General features: G+C 36.1%; 1 protein-coding gene and 1 non-coding gene across 2 annotated transcripts in view; both read right to left on the reverse strand.

Annotated features, from left to right (window-relative positions):
* Window positions 1–436: 436 nt before the first annotated feature.
* Window positions 437–19,439, reverse strand: part of SLC30A9 (solute carrier family 30 member 9) — a 60,116-nt gene continuing 41,113 nt past the window's right edge. The window contains exons 13-19 of the mRNA XM_016189955.2: window positions 18,482–18,553; window positions 17,628–17,735; window positions 12,387–12,552; window positions 9,705–9,834; window positions 7,975–8,088; window positions 791–3,926; window positions 437–748 (exon numbers count right to left, since the gene is read on the reverse strand). Coding sequence (XP_016045441.1) covers window positions 3,882–3,926; window positions 7,975–8,088; window positions 9,705–9,834; window positions 12,387–12,552; window positions 17,628–17,735; window positions 18,482–18,553 — 635 coding nt within the window. The 3' untranslated portion in view covers window positions 437–748; window positions 791–3,881. The remainder of the gene's footprint in view (window positions 749–790; window positions 3,927–7,974; window positions 8,089–9,704; window positions 9,835–12,386; window positions 12,553–17,627; window positions 17,736–18,481; window positions 18,554–19,439) is intronic.
* On the reverse strand, window positions 14,994–15,099 carry LOC132537871 (U6 spliceosomal RNA). The gene has a single exon (XR_009549294.1). It is a non-coding gene; the product is annotated as a U6 spliceosomal RNA (small nuclear RNA).

The following is a 19,439-nucleotide window of genomic DNA, read 5'->3' on the forward strand; positions in this document are numbered from 1 at the left end:
CTATATTGATCAGTCTGTTGCATAAGAAAATCTCATGTCAAAAGTAGGTTCTCCAAGTCAAATGACAATGAGATGATAATCAGCAGGGATGTACAGAAGAGATTTTCTATAATGGCATCCTTTTAAAGGTAAAATATGAGATTACAGTTTGGTACCTTTTTTTTTTTAATTGTTGTAGTTATTGTTGTTATTGATGTTGTCGTTGTTAGATAGGACAGAGAGAAATGGAGAGAGGAGGGGATGACAGAGAGGGAGAGAGAAAGACACCTGCAGACCTGCTTCACCACTTGTGAAGCAACTCCCCTGCAGGTGGGGAGTCAGGGGCCTGAACCGGGATCCTTACGTCAGTCCTTGCTTTGCGCCACATGCGCTTAACCCGCTGCGCTACTGCCCCACTCCCTACCTTTTAGTTTTTAGCACATGAAATAAGGAAGCATTTATGCTTTACAAACATTTATTTATCAGGAAAAAAAAGAACCCAAACTAGTATGTGAACTACTGTTATTTACACATAACATTAATTAAAGAAGAAGCATCCTGTGGGATAAGAGCCATTTTTCTCTGCCAACAAAGTAAGGCAGATGAAATACAATCTAACAGAAACAAAAACGTTCCTTTTCCACAAAAACAAGTTTACAAAAGCTAGTAAACTTAAATGCAAATATAAAAGTTGCCAGACTTGTTTCTATATCAATGTCTTCCAAAGTTCAATTTCAAAGACACGAATGAGAGACATAGAGGAGACAATCTGTGAATCAACATTTTACCTTCAATTGTTTGCTTCACTGACTTGTGGCAGTTTCGCAAATTGTGTATCATCTCATTTAAAGGAAATGCCAAAGCTTTGACAAATGTAATCGGAGAAAGGTAGTATAAATTCCAAATGTCTATGTAATTTTTTTTTTTTTTTTGGTAGTTACTTGCAGTCAACATCAATTTACCAGATTTCAAACTTGTTATTTTCCTTAGATGGTACCACTTCAGAAAAACCAAATTTGGGAATAACTAAGGCTAACCATCATATACCCCCAATTCAAACCGTGTGCCACTGTTACTCTATATTATAAGGGGTTAGGATTAAGAGTGTGTTTATGTAAGAATGCAGAAAGATAATAATTTTGTCTGTCTCTGATCACATACTACATGATTTCATGTGTGTTCAAGAATCTCACCTTTGGGGTTAGATACAATTGACCACCAGCATGGATCAAGGACTCCAAACCTCACTTTCCCACTGTCATGGTCTGAAAAAAAAAAATTTCCACCATACACATTTCCAGGTCTGCTACTTTACAATTGATTAGACTCCATTGTCAGCCAAATCTGAAAACAAGTATTCTTTACTTACTATGCATCATTACAAAGTCACTTAGCCTTCAACTGCTCTCTCCTATTAGTTTCTTAATTAATATTGCTCTTGCAATAACTCTACTCCAAGGGCCATTTTCCTTAAAAATAGTAAGATTTACACACTTAAATGCCCAAATACTATACACATCAAGGAAGGCAAAGTAAGGAAGATTAATTTGAGGGAGAGGACATAAATCCTGAACAACTAGATCTTTAAAAAATAAAAATAAAAACCACAACCTAACTTTAAAATTCAAATTCAACTCTCATTTAAAACATAAAAACAAGAACTAGTGATGTCCTATGTTTTCTGACTCCACAGAAATATTCAAATTCCTAGATATGCTGTATTTCTTTAAATCAAATTATATAAAAAATAAAGTTTTGCTTAAGCAAAATTTAAAATATCAGGGCTAACTAGAATTCGTAAAGGAATGACAGAACTGGGCTGGTGAAATAGCTCACCTGACAGTTTGCTGCTTTGCTATGTGCATGACCCAGGTTTGAGGCTGACCCTAAGGGCACTGAGCTTTCAGTGCTGCAGTCTCCTTCACTCTCACTGCCTTTCTGCCTTTTCTGTCTCCATCAAAAAGAAAAAAAGGGAAAAAAAAGAACAATAAGCCTTCAATTTTCCTTAGGAACAGGTATGCTTTCACTCAAACTCAAAAACTTTTAAGAAGCATTAGGCTTCTTTTTGGGAAAATCTAACACTAAGAATAACATTTGCATATCAATTCTGAGATTTTCTTTTTAAAGAGTTTATTCTTGTTTAGGTATGCAAATTTCTAGAGTAAGTTTACTAATAGATATATAATTTGGTATCTTCCCACATGACAGTGACAGGGAATAAGATATGGTAGGTGGAAAAGGATGGAAGAAAAAGAAAAGTATAATTTATAATGAGTAAAAAAAAAAAAAGAAATCTTAATGTCAAGGTAAGGAGTTTTAAACCAGAAGAAAAACTGGAATATTATTTTAAATATTAAAGAGAATATTAAGAGAAAAATTGCAATGTCATTTTAACTAAAATGTAGAGCATGTAAAATGCTCTGTAAAAGTTTAAAAAAAAAAAGGACTTTAATGTAAATTTCCTAGCAAATGACTTTTTGGATCAAAAATCACTGTTTTAAACTCCTTAACCAAATGTTTATTTTTTTTTATATCCAGCATTATAATTTCCTATATTCATGAACTTTAGTGTAACTCTTTAGACAATGACCTCACACAAATAGCCAAGTCTTCATACCAAGCACTCACTTATCCAACAAAGGGACCATCCAGCCATCACTCTTGTATGAACAATGTTCACTGTCACCTCAGCAATTTAAAGTGCATGTAAGTTGCTTAGATGGGTAGAAACACAGCTGTAGTTTTTCACTAAATCTTCAATTACTGAATTCTGTCTTTTTTCAACCTGGCAAAAGTAGTCTGATAATTTGAGTACTACTTCCACAAGTCATGTATTCTGCTAACTGCCCATTTGTAACTACAAGAAACTCATGTTACAAGCACACCACTATGACATAACACAAAATCATGGCCACAAATTTCCAAATAAAGAAATTTACTTCTCTTCCTTGTAAAGCAAGAAATAGCCCACAGTTCAGATTTACATAAGCAGCGACTCTTTTAAAAATAAATTAAAAATATAATGCTGTCTTGTCAGTAAATTTATAAATACTTCTAGTCCATCTTAGAGGATGCCTATTTATACCCTAGTAAATACATATTATGGCACTAAAGCCAGTTAAAAACAAACTAAATTCCAGCCATCATACTGGCCCGTGGAAAATATCTAGGGTTATTTTATACCTTTTACCATCAGAAAAATTAAACCAAATAAAGAAAAAAAAATCAAAGAGAGCTAAGAAACATGATAAAATGGTATCCTCAATGCCCTAGAAGGAAGTGCTTTACTGTCTTCCTACAATCTAGTAAGATTTTTCTGGAATGAACAGTTATGGTTTACCAGGTGGAAGAGTATGCCTACATTCTCAGGGCAAAATTACAATTTCTGTACAAGTAATTTCTACATACCATAGACAGAGAGAGACTTTGAAACAAAGTGATTATTTTAAAACCTGTAAACCAAGAGTTAGCCAGAATGTTCAATATTGGCAGGATTTGGTGGAGTGAAATCTTTAGTAGCAAAAAAAATATTTAAATCCTATGGATTCTGCTTATTTGTATAATATGAGGAAAGGTGACATGATGGTAATCTTGGCATGCTACACAAGAATGAATAACTTAAGTTACTGTTTCCGACTGAAACACAAAAACATGATTTCCAAGTTAATTCAACTTGTAGTATGTCTCTTAGAAATAAGAAATTGCTTTAGTTCTGTGGACTGTTTAACTGCCATTTATACAAAGTATTTCCTTCATCTTGAAAACAACAACAGCAAAAATTTAAAAAGAAGAAAAACAAAAAACAAGGGGGTGCTTCTGAATGGCGTTGACCTCTGCATCTGGGAACAGGTGTAACAAAATTGTTTCCAAAGCTCCATCCAGGGTGGTTCATCTCATCAAATCTATAATATCTCCAAATCTACATGTCGAACTTCAGGATTTCTTTTCTGGAAGGAAAAATCAGCACCTTTGGTTATGCCAAATGGAACCTTCTATTTCCATTTATTTCTTCTGATCACTAAATCACTGAAAACCCTAGACCAAACTATTCATTGTAACATCCTAGGACATTTGCATAAAATATTAATAGTTGAAAAGATCAACTACACACTATAAAGAAAGCAGTCCTGGGGACTGGGTAATGGAACACCTAGTTGCCAACTCATGTTGGCAAGCACAAGGACCCAGGTTCAAGCGTCCAGGCCCCACCCGGCGGGGTAAGCTTTTGTAGCAGTGAAGCAGTGTTGCAGGTATCTGACTCTCCCTCCCTCTCTATTCCCACCGCCCTCTCAACTTCTCTGTCCTATCAAATAAAAAATAATAAAAAAAGAAAGTCCAAATTCCCTCGCTGTTTTCACATGCATGTATTAATACAATAATGGATTAAGACTCTAGATTTCAATGAGGAAACACTTCAACAAATAGTGTTTGGGAAAACTGGTCATATACAAAGAAATGAATCTAGCCCATCACCTAACTATATAATCAAACTGACTCAAAAATAAAATTGAAGAGCTGGATATTTGACCCAAGCCTACAAAATACAGAGAGGAAAGCATGGGTGAAACACATCAGGACCTCAGCATCATATATACTTGGAGATATAATCTCATTGGCAAGGGAAACTAAAGAAAAATAAACAAACACCAGGACTACATCATATCAAAAAGTTTTTTTAACACCTTCAAAGATTTCTACAAAAAAGGAAAGCCAGCAACAGGGAGAAGATATTTGGGCATCACACATTTGATAAGAAATTGATATGGAAAAAACATAAAGAAAGTATACATCAACAGCAAGAACACAAGTGTCCTGCCATGGACAAGGCCCAGGTTGAAGTCCTGGTACTACATGTGGATACCTTAAAACTGGGGAATGCTTCAGTGCTGCAGGGTCTCTGCCTCTATTTCTCTCTATCTGAATAAAAACACTGACTGAAGAGTAGCGAAACCACATATGTGAGAGTTCCTGGCTCATTGGGGGGGAAAAAAAGATCAAAGTTTTCAGTAAGGACACCAATCAAACTTCTAAAATACAATATATTCAGTGTAAGCACATAATATATTTTTTGAAAGAATAATTGAACTAAAAGTAGTATTGATACTTTTAAATTTTAATGTTTGCTCCCTTCAAAATTTCATGTGTATATTAAAAACTGATTATTTGTTAAACAGAAATGAAAATCAATAATTGGTGTCCCACTTATAATTTTTCCTTATTAAACAAATACTTAATGATCTATTATGTCCCAGGTAATTTTAAACACAAATTAGAACATTTTTATTTTATTTTATATATCTGGCATATAGTGGTACAGGGGATCAGACTTGGGACTTTGGAGCCTCAGGCTTGAAGAGTCTGATTGCATAACCATTATACTATCTCCTCTGCCGCAAATTGTTAACATTTTATATACCAGAGAGAAATTTACCCCAATATTTATAATATGGAGAGATAAAAAAAAACCTTATTTTGCAATGCGACTGGCTCAAGTTAAGGAAATGCTATAAAAGGATATAATTAGTGAAGCAGAAGTAATGAGGAGAGCACTTCACTGGGAAACTGCTTAGTTGGAATTTGAATACTATGGCCATGGCACTTTCCCATAGAATTAATTAGTTGCCAATAAAAATTATTTTCTACCAAGCTCAAAAAACTTTAAGGACAGGAAAGCCTCTACTGAGAGACTGAAATACAGCAACAGAACAATAACCAAAAAGCATGACGTCAACAGTTCAAAGACCTCCAAAACAAAAATAAAATATAGTTCACATTTATAATATAGGACTTTATATATTAGCTTCTAGTAACTATGCATCTTAGAGACTTTAACTAAAAAATAACAAATGCTCTCATGCTTGGATCAATGGCATTACTCAATAGAGATGAGTCAACTCAACTAACAGTATTTGTGAAGAATTTTATCACTGACACCTTCCAGAGTAATTCAGTAGTTACTAAAATTTAAAGTCAACCATGTTCACTTACAAAAAAAAAAGGGGGGGGAATATGCAAGTAAACAGGGTTTTCATTTTCAAAAGAAATCAGGTAAATTTCATATGAGGAGAATTTACACCATGAATTCTCTTGGTTTGGTCTTTCAACTATAAGGAATGTTTTTCTTTTGATATAAGATTAATTATGCCTCATTCCTTAGTCAGATATGCTTCCACCTGAAACCTGGGTTAAGACTTGGGTCCTTGGTTGAAAGGAATTATGTAATTCAAAACTAACATGATTTAAAACCAACATGGTGGTCCGGGAGGTGGCACAGTGGTAAAGCTTTGGACTCTCAAGCATGAGGTCCCCAGTTCGATCCCCAGCAGCGCATGTGCCAGAGTGATGTCTGGTTCTTTCTCTCTCCTCCTATCTTTCTCATTAATAAATAAAATCTTTAAAAAAAAAAAAACCAACATGAGTGAATATCAAAAGATTTAAATAGTTTCTAATTAAATTTCAAAGTTACTTAAATTTAAAACCTTAAGTTTATCTCACTGAGATAAGAGAAGATATAGTTAATAATGACAGTTTGTTAATAACTCCTTCATTTTTTCCCTTCCTTCTTTCCTAGCTTCCTTTTTCCTTAAACATGCCTGATTTCACTGCTCCCAAGACCACCTTTCTAAAAAATTTTATTTATTTATTTTCCCTTTTGTTGCCCTTGTTTTTATTATTGTTGTTATTGATGTTATCATTGTTGGATGGGACAAAGAGAAATGGAGAGAGGAGGGGAAGACAGAAAGGGGGGAGAGAGAAAGACAGAGACCTGCAGACCTGCTTCACCGCCTGTGAAGCAACTCCCGGCCAGGTGGGGAGCCAGGGCTTGAACCGGGATTCTCCAGTCCTTGTGCTTGGCGCCACATGCGCTTAACCCGCTGGATTCCCCCAAGACCACCTTTAAAAAATATATTATTTATTTATTTATTTTTAACCAAAGCACTACTCAGCTCTGGTTTATGGCGCTGTGGGGAATTGAATCTTGGACTTCGGTGCCTCAGGCATGAGAATCTCTTTGCATTACCACAGCAAACAAACAAACAAACAAAAAACCAACAATATTTGTAGCAAATTATAAAATGCAAGTTTTCAAGTGAAAATAAGAACGTTAAAAAATTCATATCTGGGAAGTTGGCAGTAGCGCAGCAGCTTAAGTGCATGTGGTACAAAGCGCAAGGACCAGAAGAAGGATCCGGGTTCGAGTCCCGCTCCCCACCTGCTGGGGAGTTGTTTCACAGGCGGTGAAGCAGGTCTGCAGGTGTCTATCTTTCTCTCCCCCTCTCTGTCTTCCCCTCCTCTCTCCATTTCTCTCTGTCCTAGCCAACATGACAACAGCAATAAAAACAATAATAACTACAAGGGCACCAAAAGGGAATAAATAAATAAATATTTTTTTAAAATTCATATCTGAGCTGGGAAGAAAACACAATAGTTATGCAAAAGACTTTCATGCCTGAAGCTCCAAGGCCCCAAGTTCAATTCCTTCTACCACCATAAACCAAAGCTGAGTAGAGCTCAGAAGGAAGGAAGGAAGGAAGGAAGAAAGGAAAGAAGGAAGGAAGGAAAGAAGAAAAGAAGGAGAAAGAGAAAAAGAAAACTCATATCCACTATCATGAGCCTTCTTAATAGTTTGAAATGTCTCAACTCAGTGCACAAATTAAGTCAACCAATATTTTCTTTTTTTCATTTTTTTTTTTACCAGAGCACTGCTCAGCTCTGGCTTATGGTGGTGCAGGGGATTGAACCTGGGACTTTGGAGCCTCAGGCATGAGAATCTCTTTGCATCAACCAATATTTTCTAAGTGACCAAATAATAGTGTTACAAGGATGATACACTGGGAAAAGACCTATTTAAAGAACAAAGACCAGTGAATTTTAAGATATTGTTCCAATACAACACAAGAGTTTCTGAGGAAAGAAAAAGTGTATGTTTGCTATTATCAGCACAGTATCTGATACTGAGTAAATATTCACGAAGTTATAATGAATACATCTTACTTTCAGTTCCTTCTCAAGTCTATCTACTTCAGCTCCTAAAGTATCAATAATATTTTCTCCATGTTTAAGCATAAAAGTCTCTAGTTCTTCAGAAGTTTTCACTTCTTGTATTTCCTATAGAGAAAAATATAAGCAGAAAAAAATTATAATTTGAAAAACCACAATGATTTTCAAGACATGGCTCATTTCAGTATCACATATACTGAGAAAGTAAAATACACGAACTAGAAAACTATGCTTGCTAAGGAAAGCCTATTAAAGGTAAAGGACAATACAAAAGCAACATCACAAAACTGGTGAGAAAAAAATGAACTATATATACCCAACAAATGATACCAGGACATTTTCTGTAAGGGGAAAAACAACAACAACACATTAAGTTCCTACATCAGACTTCAATTCAAAGCCTCATAGTGGTTCAAGTCCCCTGCTCCCCACCTTGGGGGGGGGTCACTTCATGAGTTGTGAAGCAGGTCTGTAGGTGTCTTTCTCTCCCCTTCTCTATCTTTCCTATCTCTCTCAATTTCTCTCTGTCCTATCCAATAGAAAGGAAGGAAGGGAGGGAGGAAGGGAGGGAGGGAGGAAGAAAGGAAGGCCCTCTAGGAGCAGTAGATTTGTAGTTCAGGCACCGAGACCCAGCGATAACACAGGAGGCAAAACAAACAAACAAAAAATCACCTCATAGTATGAGGCTGAGGATATAGCTCAGTGCTAGAGCATATAATTCACATGTATACAACCTTGGGTTGACCCCTAGCATCAAAAATAACATCCTCCCTAAATGAAACAATAACAGAAAACAAAGCAAACAACAGCAACAAAAACCTTAAGATTAAAATACAAAACATTAAGCTTTTAAAAGAAAAGAGTAGGGAGTTGGGTGGTAGCACAGCAGGTTAAGTGCCAAAGCGCAAGAACTGGCATAAGGATCCTGGTTCGAGCCCCTGGCTCCCCACCTGCAGGGGAGTCCCTTCACAGGCGGTGAAGCAGGTTTGCAGGTGTCTATCTTTCTTTCCCCCTCTTTGTCGTCCCCATTTCTCTCTGTCATATCTAACGACGACGACATCAATAACACCAACAATCACGACAACAACAATAAAAAAATAAGGGCAACAAAAGGGAAAATAAATAAATATATATATAAAAAAGAGTATTCTTTTGATATTGGATAAGGAAGGTTTTCTCAAACAAGATAAAAACAGACAAAAAAAATGACAGATTTTACACTTAAAAACCACATTAGATGTTTTGTATGGCAAAATAATATGGCTAAGTCATGAACTAGAAAACTATGCTTGCTGAGGAAAGCATATTAAAAGTAAAGTTTAAATAAGTAAATGTCCAGCACATACCAATCATTTTAATAACATCTGCATTTCTGCTATCCCCTCCAATCCCTCATTATAGTAAATAACAGTTTCTGTCAAATTTTGGAATCCTAACAAGTTGAAAGGTGAAATAATTTTAAAGCATATAAATGAAAAGTTTTGTTTTACTTAAAGAGTCATTTTTCTAACCTTTTGGCTATACAAGAATGAATAGAGGAGTAACACAAGTAGTTCAGTGGGTAGAGGGCAGAATTTGCATGCATGAGGCCCCTGGTTCAATCACTCACACTGCATATAGCTAAGCAATGCTGTTCTTTCTCTCTCCCCACTCAACCCCACCATAAAAAAACAAGTACATCTTTTTCACATGTTTTATTAAAAATAACAAATATACAAACTTACCTGTAACATTTGGTCAAAATCTTGTTTTTCTAAATATGATCTTGTAACAACTCGTCCATCAAAATCTACTTCAGCCTTAAATCTTACTTTACCTAATCCCATATCTGTAGCTTTAACATCATGAATTGCCCTGCAATCAATAACAAAGATACACATTTATATATATATACATATACGTATATATTTCAATGTCACAAAGTCTAGAGTTCTTATTTTTTTCCTCCAGTGATATGAATGGACTAAGATGGCTTTCACAGCGTTGCCATTATGTACCACTTACATTTTCCAAAATAACTGTCCATTTAGCCTTTTTGGATGTCATATAAAAGTACAAATTTAACTATTATTACTGCATTATAACTTGAACATGTGTGAATTATAAAGTTTGTGGCCTAATAAACTCTAAAGTACTCTTCTATGTATTGTCATAAACTCTCATAATTTTTTCATTAGCTTCTTTATTTTTAAAATTTTATTATTTATTGGATAGAGATAAAAATTGAGAGGGAAGAGGGAGATAGGGAGAGAGACACCTGCAGCATTACTTCACTGCTTATGAAGTTTTCCCCCATACAGGTAGTGATCAGGGCCTTCCCTGAACCTGGATCCTTACACATTGTAAACCAAAATCTACTTCTCTGAAAAGATCAATAAAAGTGACAAATCTTTAGTAAAACTCACTAAGGAAAAAAGAAACAACTTGTTCCCAATATTACAAAAACTAAAAATGAATACTATGAACAACTAATATGACAACAAATTAACTATAATAGGCAAATTCCTAACAAGACACAGACTGTCAGTGCTGACTTGAGAACAATCTGAACAGATCTATAACAAAAGATAGAATGAAGAATTAAACACGTGCGTACACACACACACACACACACACACACACACCTCGATAGCCAGGTGGCATCACTGCTAAATCCTATACTTTTAAAAATAAATAGACTAATTTTTCACGAGTTTATCTAAAAAACATGAATACTCCCCAATTCATTATAGAAGATTAGTACCTTGATAAGAAAACTAGACAAAGACATCATAAGGAAAAGGTATTTACATAGATTGCTTCTCATTAAGTTACTAAAACCAGTACCAATTCTGAGAGGGGCAGGCTGTAAGCTAAATCCAGTTATGCAACTAGTTTCCAAGATTAAATATATATAGCTTAGAGTATATATCATTTATTTTACTAATTCAGACATCAGGTCATTTAAAGTGAGACCTTTCCTTTTATAGTACACTCTAATTTCATCTCAGGTGGTTCACTTTCTAACAAAGTCCCATAACCTAGATATACACCAGTTTCTGTGAGAGAGAGCTTATGTTCACACGTATCCATAAACTACTGCAAAATATATACCTGAAAGCAGAAGTACACTAGAGTTTGCAGTGAGTACCTCCCTAATACTTCCTCTCCACTATTCCAAGCTTTAGGTCCATGACTGCTCAACAATTTGTTTGGCTTCATATGTTAACTCTCTTTTCAGCCACCAGGTTCCAGATGCCACCAGGATGCTAGCCAGGTTTCCCTGGATTGAAGACCCCACCAATGTGTCCTGGAGCTCAGCTTCCCCAGAGACACACCCTACTAGGGAAAGAGGGAGGCAGACTGGGAGTATGGACCGACCAGTCAACGACCATGTTCAGTGGGGAAGCAATTACAGAAGCCAGACCTTCTACCTTCTGCAACCCTCAATGACCCTGGGTCCATGCTCCCAGAGAGATAGAGAATGGGAAAGCTATCAGGGGAGGGGGTGGGTTATGGAGATTGGGTGGTGGGAATTGTGTGGAGTTGCACCCCTCCTACCCTATGGTTTTGTTAATTAATCCTTTCTTAAATAAAAAATAAAATAAAAAATAAATAAAGATTTTAGTTATAATAGAATAAAATTCATTTTCAGAATAATATATATGAAAATGACATTTTAAAGGCTTGGAGTTCCCTCCAGTTCACCTTGTAGCCACCATGCTACTGAATTTAACAAAAAGTACTGTTAAAACTCTGCATCTCTCATCTTCTAGCTTTCATATCTTCATTATCATATCAGTTAAAAGATGAATAAAAATTCTAAGGGGGGACTGGGAGGTGGCGCACCTGGTTGAGCGCACATGTTACAGTGCACAAGGACATGGGTTCAAGCCCCTGGTCCCCACCTGCAGTGGGAAAGCTTTGCGAGTGGTGAAGCAGGGCTGCAGGGGTCTTTCTGTCTCTCTCCCTCTCTATCTCCCCAACCCTCTCAATTTCTGATAGTCTCTATCCAATAAATAAAAATAATTTAAAAAAATTTTTTTAACTTTAAAAAAATTATAAGGGAAAACATTTAAAATAAGCTAACACATATTTATTTTCAAAGTTACAAATTCTGTGGTAAGCATGCTCCCAAAAATAGAAAACTCAAATTCAAATCTTTTCAGCTTGTAATTAATTCTATTACATGTATGAGGCGTGTTTATATGTTAAGGTTTCATGTTCCCCATCAAGAAGTCAAAAGTCTGTTCCCATTACAGTACCTAGTTATTCTAAAAATAATGGATATACGGAATTTAAAAGAAAGCTTAGGGAGATACCTAAATTCACTCACTTTTTTCTTAGAAGATATCAATTAAAAAAAAAAAACAACTTCCTTTTCTTAATACATTTTTTTTGTTAATAACTATACTATAAAAACTGACCTGACTGATGGGTCATTTTCCAGGAGTTCTGTAAGCCTTTGAACTTGTTCTGGCTGGATGGACCTTCCCAAAAGTGCTTCTGTGTTAGTGTAGATGAGGAATGCTGAGACAACACCTAGTAAGGTGCCCACACCCAAAGAACCTAGGCTGTCATACAGTGGGTTGCCTAAATAAACCAGAAAAGTCAGTAAATTGACATCTTCCATTATTTTAATGAGCATTACCGAGCAATTTCATAAATCAAGGTGAGAGTTTATAAATCAAGGGACTTGCAATTCATTCCTAATTTCTTTAATGATTTTTTTCCTCAATAGCTTAACTAAACTACAAAATGAAGTGCTAAAAGCCTTGCTTCATATCACACAGGGGGATGTGACTTAATTATTTTTTTAAGATTTTATTTATTTATTAATGAGAAGGATAGGAGAGAGAGAAAGAACCAGACATCACTCTGATACATGTGCTGTTAGTGATTGAACTCAGGACCTCATGCTTGAGAGTCCAATGCTTCATCTATTGCACCACCTCCCAGACTACTGACTTAATTCTTTACAATCTGTTTCTTATATCTGGTTGTTAAATGGATATGTATTCTGAGCTTTTCAGATTAAAAACATCTTCTACATATTAGTAATATAATAAAAAGAACATTTCTAGAGGCTAGGTGGTGGTGTTACACCAGGTTGAGCACACACATTACAATGTGCAAGGACCTCGGTTCAAGCCCCCAGTCCCCACCTGCAGGGGGAAAGCTTCACAAGTGGTGAAGCAGGGCTGTAGGTGTTTCTCTGCCTCTCTCCCTCTGTCTCTCCCTTCCTCTCAATTTCTGGCTGTCTCTATCCAATAAATAAATAAAAATTTTAAAAAATTTTAAAGAACATTTCTTTTTTTTGGTCATCATCAGGAATCCACCTCTCCAGGATGACTGTTTTGGAGAGACAGAGAGAGACAGAGATAGAGAGACAAACACATCACAGCACCAAAGTTCCCTTCACTGTGGTAGGGCTCTGACTTAAACCTGGATCATGCAAATGGCAAAGCAGCAGCACATTGTCCATGCGAGCTATTTTGCTGGCCCAAAAAGAATATTTCTTTTAGATCTATCAGTAGAGCTTTCCTTTATCCAGGTTCACAAAATAACTGAGATCAAAAGCTAAAATAACCCTTTATATGTCTTCTTACATTCTGTGAAAGGATTAAGACATATTATCAATAGAAATGAGTCACTTCTTTCTCATCCATTCAACCAAGTATTATATGTAGCTAGTAGGAATCGAGATAAACAGGACAGAAGCTAACTCACTGTAAGCTGTGCTCCTGACCTACAGCAACAGCATCTCGAGAACTTGGTAGAAATGCAAATATTTAGGACTTATTCAAGACTTTTTAAATCAGAAATTCTGGAGGTAAGGTCTGTCTTTCTGTACTTTCCCAAGTCTTCCATGTAATTCTGATTCTAAAGTTTACATTAAGTTTTTAGAGCTTCTCTTCCAAAAACAAGAAGTGTTAATTCACTTTTTTTAAAAAAGTTTTTCACCAGAGCACCACTCAGCTCTGCCTTATGGTGGTGCGGGGGATTGAGCCTGGGCATGAGAGTCTCTTTGCATAACCATTATGCTATCTATCCCTGCCCCACTCTCTCTCTCTCTCTTTTTTAAATTGTCTTTATTTATTTATTTATTAGATAGAAACAGACAGAAATCAAGAGGGGAGAGAGTAGTAAGGAGGGAAAGAGACAGAGAGATACCTGCTGCCCAGCTTCACCACTCACAAAGCTTTCCCCCTGCAGGTGGGGAGTGGGGGCTTGAACCCCGCTCCTTGTGCACTATAGTATGTACCATCAACCAGGTATGCCACCAGCCAGCCTCCTTAATTCACTCTCTATGAATGGGTTAGTATTTATATAACAGATGTAATTTATATATTTTTAAAAATATTTATCCTTTTGTTGCCTTTTTTATTGTTGATATTATTGTTGTTGTTATTGATGTCGTTACTGTTAGATAGGAAAGAGAAAAATGGGGGGGGAGATGGAGGGGGAGAGAAAGATAGAGACCTGCAGATCTGCTTCACTACCTGTGAAGCAACTCCCCTGCAGGTGGGCAGCTGGGGGCTCGAACCGGGATCCTTATACCAGTCCCTGCACTTCGCGCCATATGCTCTTAGCCCGCTGCGCTACTGCCCAACTCCCTATAATACATATTTTAACAATTTTTTTCACATTTAAGGCTTTTATGATTAGAAATCTTTTATTTCAAAGATGAAATGTCAATATTAAATATATAAGTCTCTTGATATTTGATAAAACATATCTAATTTAATGGAACATCTCAATTTAAATACTAATCACAATATATCACTACAAAAAGTCAAACAACTTATCTATATTAAAGTGGTAAAGATGCTCTACTTGTAAGGCATAATATACTAAAAGATATGCAACTACAGTTCAAAATTAAACACTGCTCTGTAGATATATTTAATTATTTCTATTTAAAAATTTAAGTATATAAGTAATCCCATACCTATCACAAAAATATTAGCTGGAAAATATTTGATTTATTTCTTGGCATGTTACTTATTTCATTATTTTAAAGTACACAAAAACTTAATTTGGAACACTTTATGACTTTGCATGCATCCTTGCACAGAGGCCATGCTAATCTTCCCAGTATCGTTCCAATTTTAGTCTATGTGCTGCCAAAGTGAGCAGTAATTTAAATTAATTACTTCAATAAAATGTAATTCAGATGAAGCACTCAGAATGTAAAATCTTCTGTAAATTTGATTTGACTGGCTTATACTACTGTGTGAAAGAAAAATATTTTAAAAGTTGAATTATTCACCAAGTCACACTTTTCTTGAGGCTGAAATGCTGCTAAGTATAGTTTATATATATATATATTTTAAAAAGTCTACAACAGTTAAGACTCACCAGAAAAACAATCAGAATGTGTAGAAATGCTTTGGATCACAATGAGCATCACAGACATTTGAATGTTGGAAAATGAGGAAAATCCATTACTCCCTTTTAGATTATGTTATGGAAGACTGTAAGGGGGTGAGGGATGGGAATAGTAAAAGACTTTCAGGCCTGAGGCCCTGAAGTCCCAGGCTCAGTCACAAAGACCACCATATAGCTGACCTGAGCAGTACTTTTGGTAAATAAATAAATAAATAAATAAACAAACAAACAGATAAATAAATGAAACACTGCAGAACTGTGGAGGGTTAATCACCTAAAATTATTTTAAACACGGAAGGAAAAGTAAACAAAAATTGGAGAAGTTTTAATCTGAGAACCCCAACTTTAGAAACTAAATCTTCTCATAGTAAGTACTTTTTAGAAAAAAAAAAAAAAAAAAAGATTTTCCAATGCTTTTCTTCACTTGAATTATAATGGCCTTCAGCACACTTACCTACCAGAATGAGGATGGCACAAACTTGAAAGACAAGGAAATGGGAAAGTATGGTAGTTATTTAGAAAGTTATCAATACTATAGTGACAAAAGACACATGACTAGCAGCTACATAGGCCCTGTTTTATTTTAATTTTTGCCTCCAGGGTCATTGCTAGGACTCAGTTCCTGCACTATGAATCCACTGCTCCTGGAGACCATTTTTTCCCTTCTGTTGCCCTTGTTTACCATTGTTATTATTATTGTTGTTATTGCTGTCGTTGTTGGGTAGGACAGAGAGAAATCAAAAGAGGAGGGGAGACAGAGACAGAGGGGGAGAGAAAGACAGACACCTGCAGACCTGCTTCACGGCTTGTGAGGCGATTCCCATGCAGGTGGGAAGCTGGGGGCTCGAACCAGGATCCCAGCGTTGGTCCTTGAGCTTTGCACCATGTGCGCTTAACCCACTGCTACCTACCGCCAGCCCCCCCCATTTTATTTTTTTATTATTATTTTCTTGATTTAGAGAGGGAATGAAGGGTAGAGAAAGAAAGACAAAAGAGAGATACCTCAGCACCACTTGACCAATCATGGAGTTAGTTGCTTGGTGCAATTTGTGATGCTCCTATGCGGCCCTAGGGCTTAAATCCATGCATGGAAAGGCACATGATCTACTATGTGAGCCATTTCCTGGCCCCTTGTATGTTACTGTAACCTGTGAGGTCACTAGGATAAACAAGGCAATCAATCCTTTTATAGGTCAGGAACTTAAAGCCTGGGGGGTGGTTTCATTATTTTTTAAGTCATGCTATTAAGTCACAGAAAGGTTCCAAGTATTATAGAAACTCTCTACTCATAGATATTTTATTTTTTAATTTTTTTAATCTTTATTTATTTGATAGAAACAGCCAGAAATTGAGAGGAAGGGGGAGATAGAGATAGAAAGAGACAGAGAGACATCTGCAGCACTGCTTCACCACTTGTGAAGCTTTCCTCCTGCAGGTGGGGACCAGAGGCTTGAACCCGGGTCCTTGCACACTGTAACATGTGCACTCAACCAGGTGCGCCACCAGCTGGCCCTGATTTTTATGTTCTTTTACCAGAGCACTGCTCAGCTCTGGCTTATGGGGGGATGCGGTATTGAAACTGAAACTTAGAAACCTCAGGCATGAGTCTTTTTGCATAACCATTATGCTATCTCCTCCACCCCTTATAGAATTCTTTATTCCTAGCAAAAAGAAATTTCTTTTTTTTTTTTTTAATATTTTTTATTTATTTTAATGAGAGATACAGAAAGAAAGACCAGACCAGAGCACTGCTCAGCTCTGGTTTATGGTGGTGCTGGGGAATGAACTTCAGAGACTTCAGAGCCTCAGACACAAGAGTCTTTTGCATAACCACTATGCTGTCTCCCCAGCCTGCAAAAAGAAACTTCTATCCTGGAGAAATCTGAGCACATTTGCTGCTCAAATCTCTTATATGAAGAAATAGAGTTAAATGGAGTTAACACATAGCAAACTTGCAGTTTTAAATTATGCACTGATGTAAAAGAAAATTCCCACCTATTAGAGAATAATTTAAGTAGTCAAATAAATGAATCATAAATCGGGGTCTGGGTGGCGGTGCACCAGAGCACATGCTACAATGCACAAGGACCCAGGTTCCAGCCTCCAATCCCCACTTGCAGGGGGAAAACTTTGCAAGTGGTGAAGCAGTGCTGCAGGTGTCTCTCTAACTCTCTTCCTCTGTATTACCTCCTTCCCTCTCAATTTTTAGTTGTCTCTAATTAATAAATAAAGATAATTTAAAAAATTAAATGACTCATAATTTAGGAAACATTTACCTGTTAGAGATGTAAGGCCCATACAAGATGCTGCTATTATCACTCCCAAGACCGCTGCAGTATCCTCCAATAAGATAACATTTGTACTAGGATCACGACTTTCCATTACTTAATCATCAGGGAAAAAAACAAAAAAAAAGAAAAGAAAAAAAAAGGAAACTTTGAGATTATCAGTTAACATTTTAATAAGCATTCTTTTAAAATTAAGATTAAAATGCGTAAGACCCTGACTTCAATAATCCCTGTTCATTAGAAAGATATTTTCTTAGCTTAAATGTTAACAACAACTGATATTTAAAGTTAAATTATGAGGCCAAGCAATGGTATACCTGGCTAAGCACACACATTACAATGTGCAAAGACTTAGGTGGAAGCCCCTGGGCCTTCAGCTGCAATGGGAAAGCTTCATGAGCAGTGAAGCTGTGCTGCAAGGATCTCTTTCTCCCTCTTTCTTCATTTACTCGAAATTTCTCTGTCTCTATTAAATAAATAAATAAATAAATAAATAAATAAATAAATAAATAAATGAGAAAGCTATGCTGGTAGTTCAACATCTTTGAGACCTTGAATAAAGGGTTTATTTTAAATAAATAAAGTCAAATTACTTTCTCCAATTATAGGGTTATATATATTCAGAACTACTGTAGTTGACTAAGTTAAACCCAAATATAAAGCATCCAAGTCCAAATTACATTACATGTCTCCTTTTAAAAGAGCTGATATATATGTAAGAGACACATAGGGAAGACACTGAGACATTATGTACATATCTGTAAGAAATAAGAAGTAGCACTGGTTAGCTTTAAGTAAATGAAAGAGATAAAACAACATACCTGGTTTCTTAAATTACCTACCATATTTATATAAGGACATTCCTTTGGCCTGAGCACTCCTACGAAGTTCATTTAAAGCAACAAGAAGTGTTGCTGAAAGAAAAAAAAAATCACATCAGCAAGAAATAATCTTCAGATTTCAAACTTTACATATGACATGTCAAATATTAAATAACCCTTTAATGACAGGGCTAGGAAAAAAAACTGTATTAATTAGTTTCCCCCCCTTTTGTTGCCCTTGTTATTTATCATTGTTGTTCTTATTGCTGTCATTGTTGGATAGGACAGAGAGAAATCAAGAGAGGAGGGAAAGACAGAGAAGGGGAGAGAAAGACAGACAGACACCTGCAGACCTTCTTCACCTCAGGTGAGGAACAGGGGGCTGGAACTGAGATTGTCGTTCCAGTCCTTGCGCTTTGCACCAAGTGCGCTTAACCTACTGCGCTATCACCCAGCCCCCTATTAACTAGATTTTGTCTAGACTCCAAATAATTATCCACAAATAATGAATTCCACATTTCTGAGCCACAATAATGCAAATATCACTACCATAACAACAGCACTAATTTGCCAGACAGCTACTACATGCACAATCACCTCTGATCCTCCCAACTTTTTGAGACATGTGATATTATCACCATCTTACAGACAAAGTATCACTGCATAGAATGACAGCATTTCTGGGGCATATATTTTAGGAGCCGAGCAATAACTTAAGCAGTTTTATACATGATAGTAACACTTCTGTCATAATACTGCTATAACTGAAACTTACAGAAACTCTGTAATGTTTGTACTGCAAAAAGAGGCAGCTTCTTTGAGTAACACTGATTTTTAAAAATTCAATATATATCTATACTGCTTTCATGATATGATACTCAAGAACAAAAACATAGTTTTTCCATTGCTTCCAACAATTATAGAAACAACCATATTGCATCATACAAAGAAATTTCATCCCTAAAAGTAGACTAACCTT

Source organism: Erinaceus europaeus, chromosome 3, assembly GCF_950295315.1.
Source record: "Erinaceus europaeus chromosome 3, mEriEur2.1, whole genome shotgun sequence".
Taxonomy (NCBI): Eukaryota; Metazoa; Chordata; class Mammalia; order Eulipotyphla; family Erinaceidae; genus Erinaceus; species Erinaceus europaeus.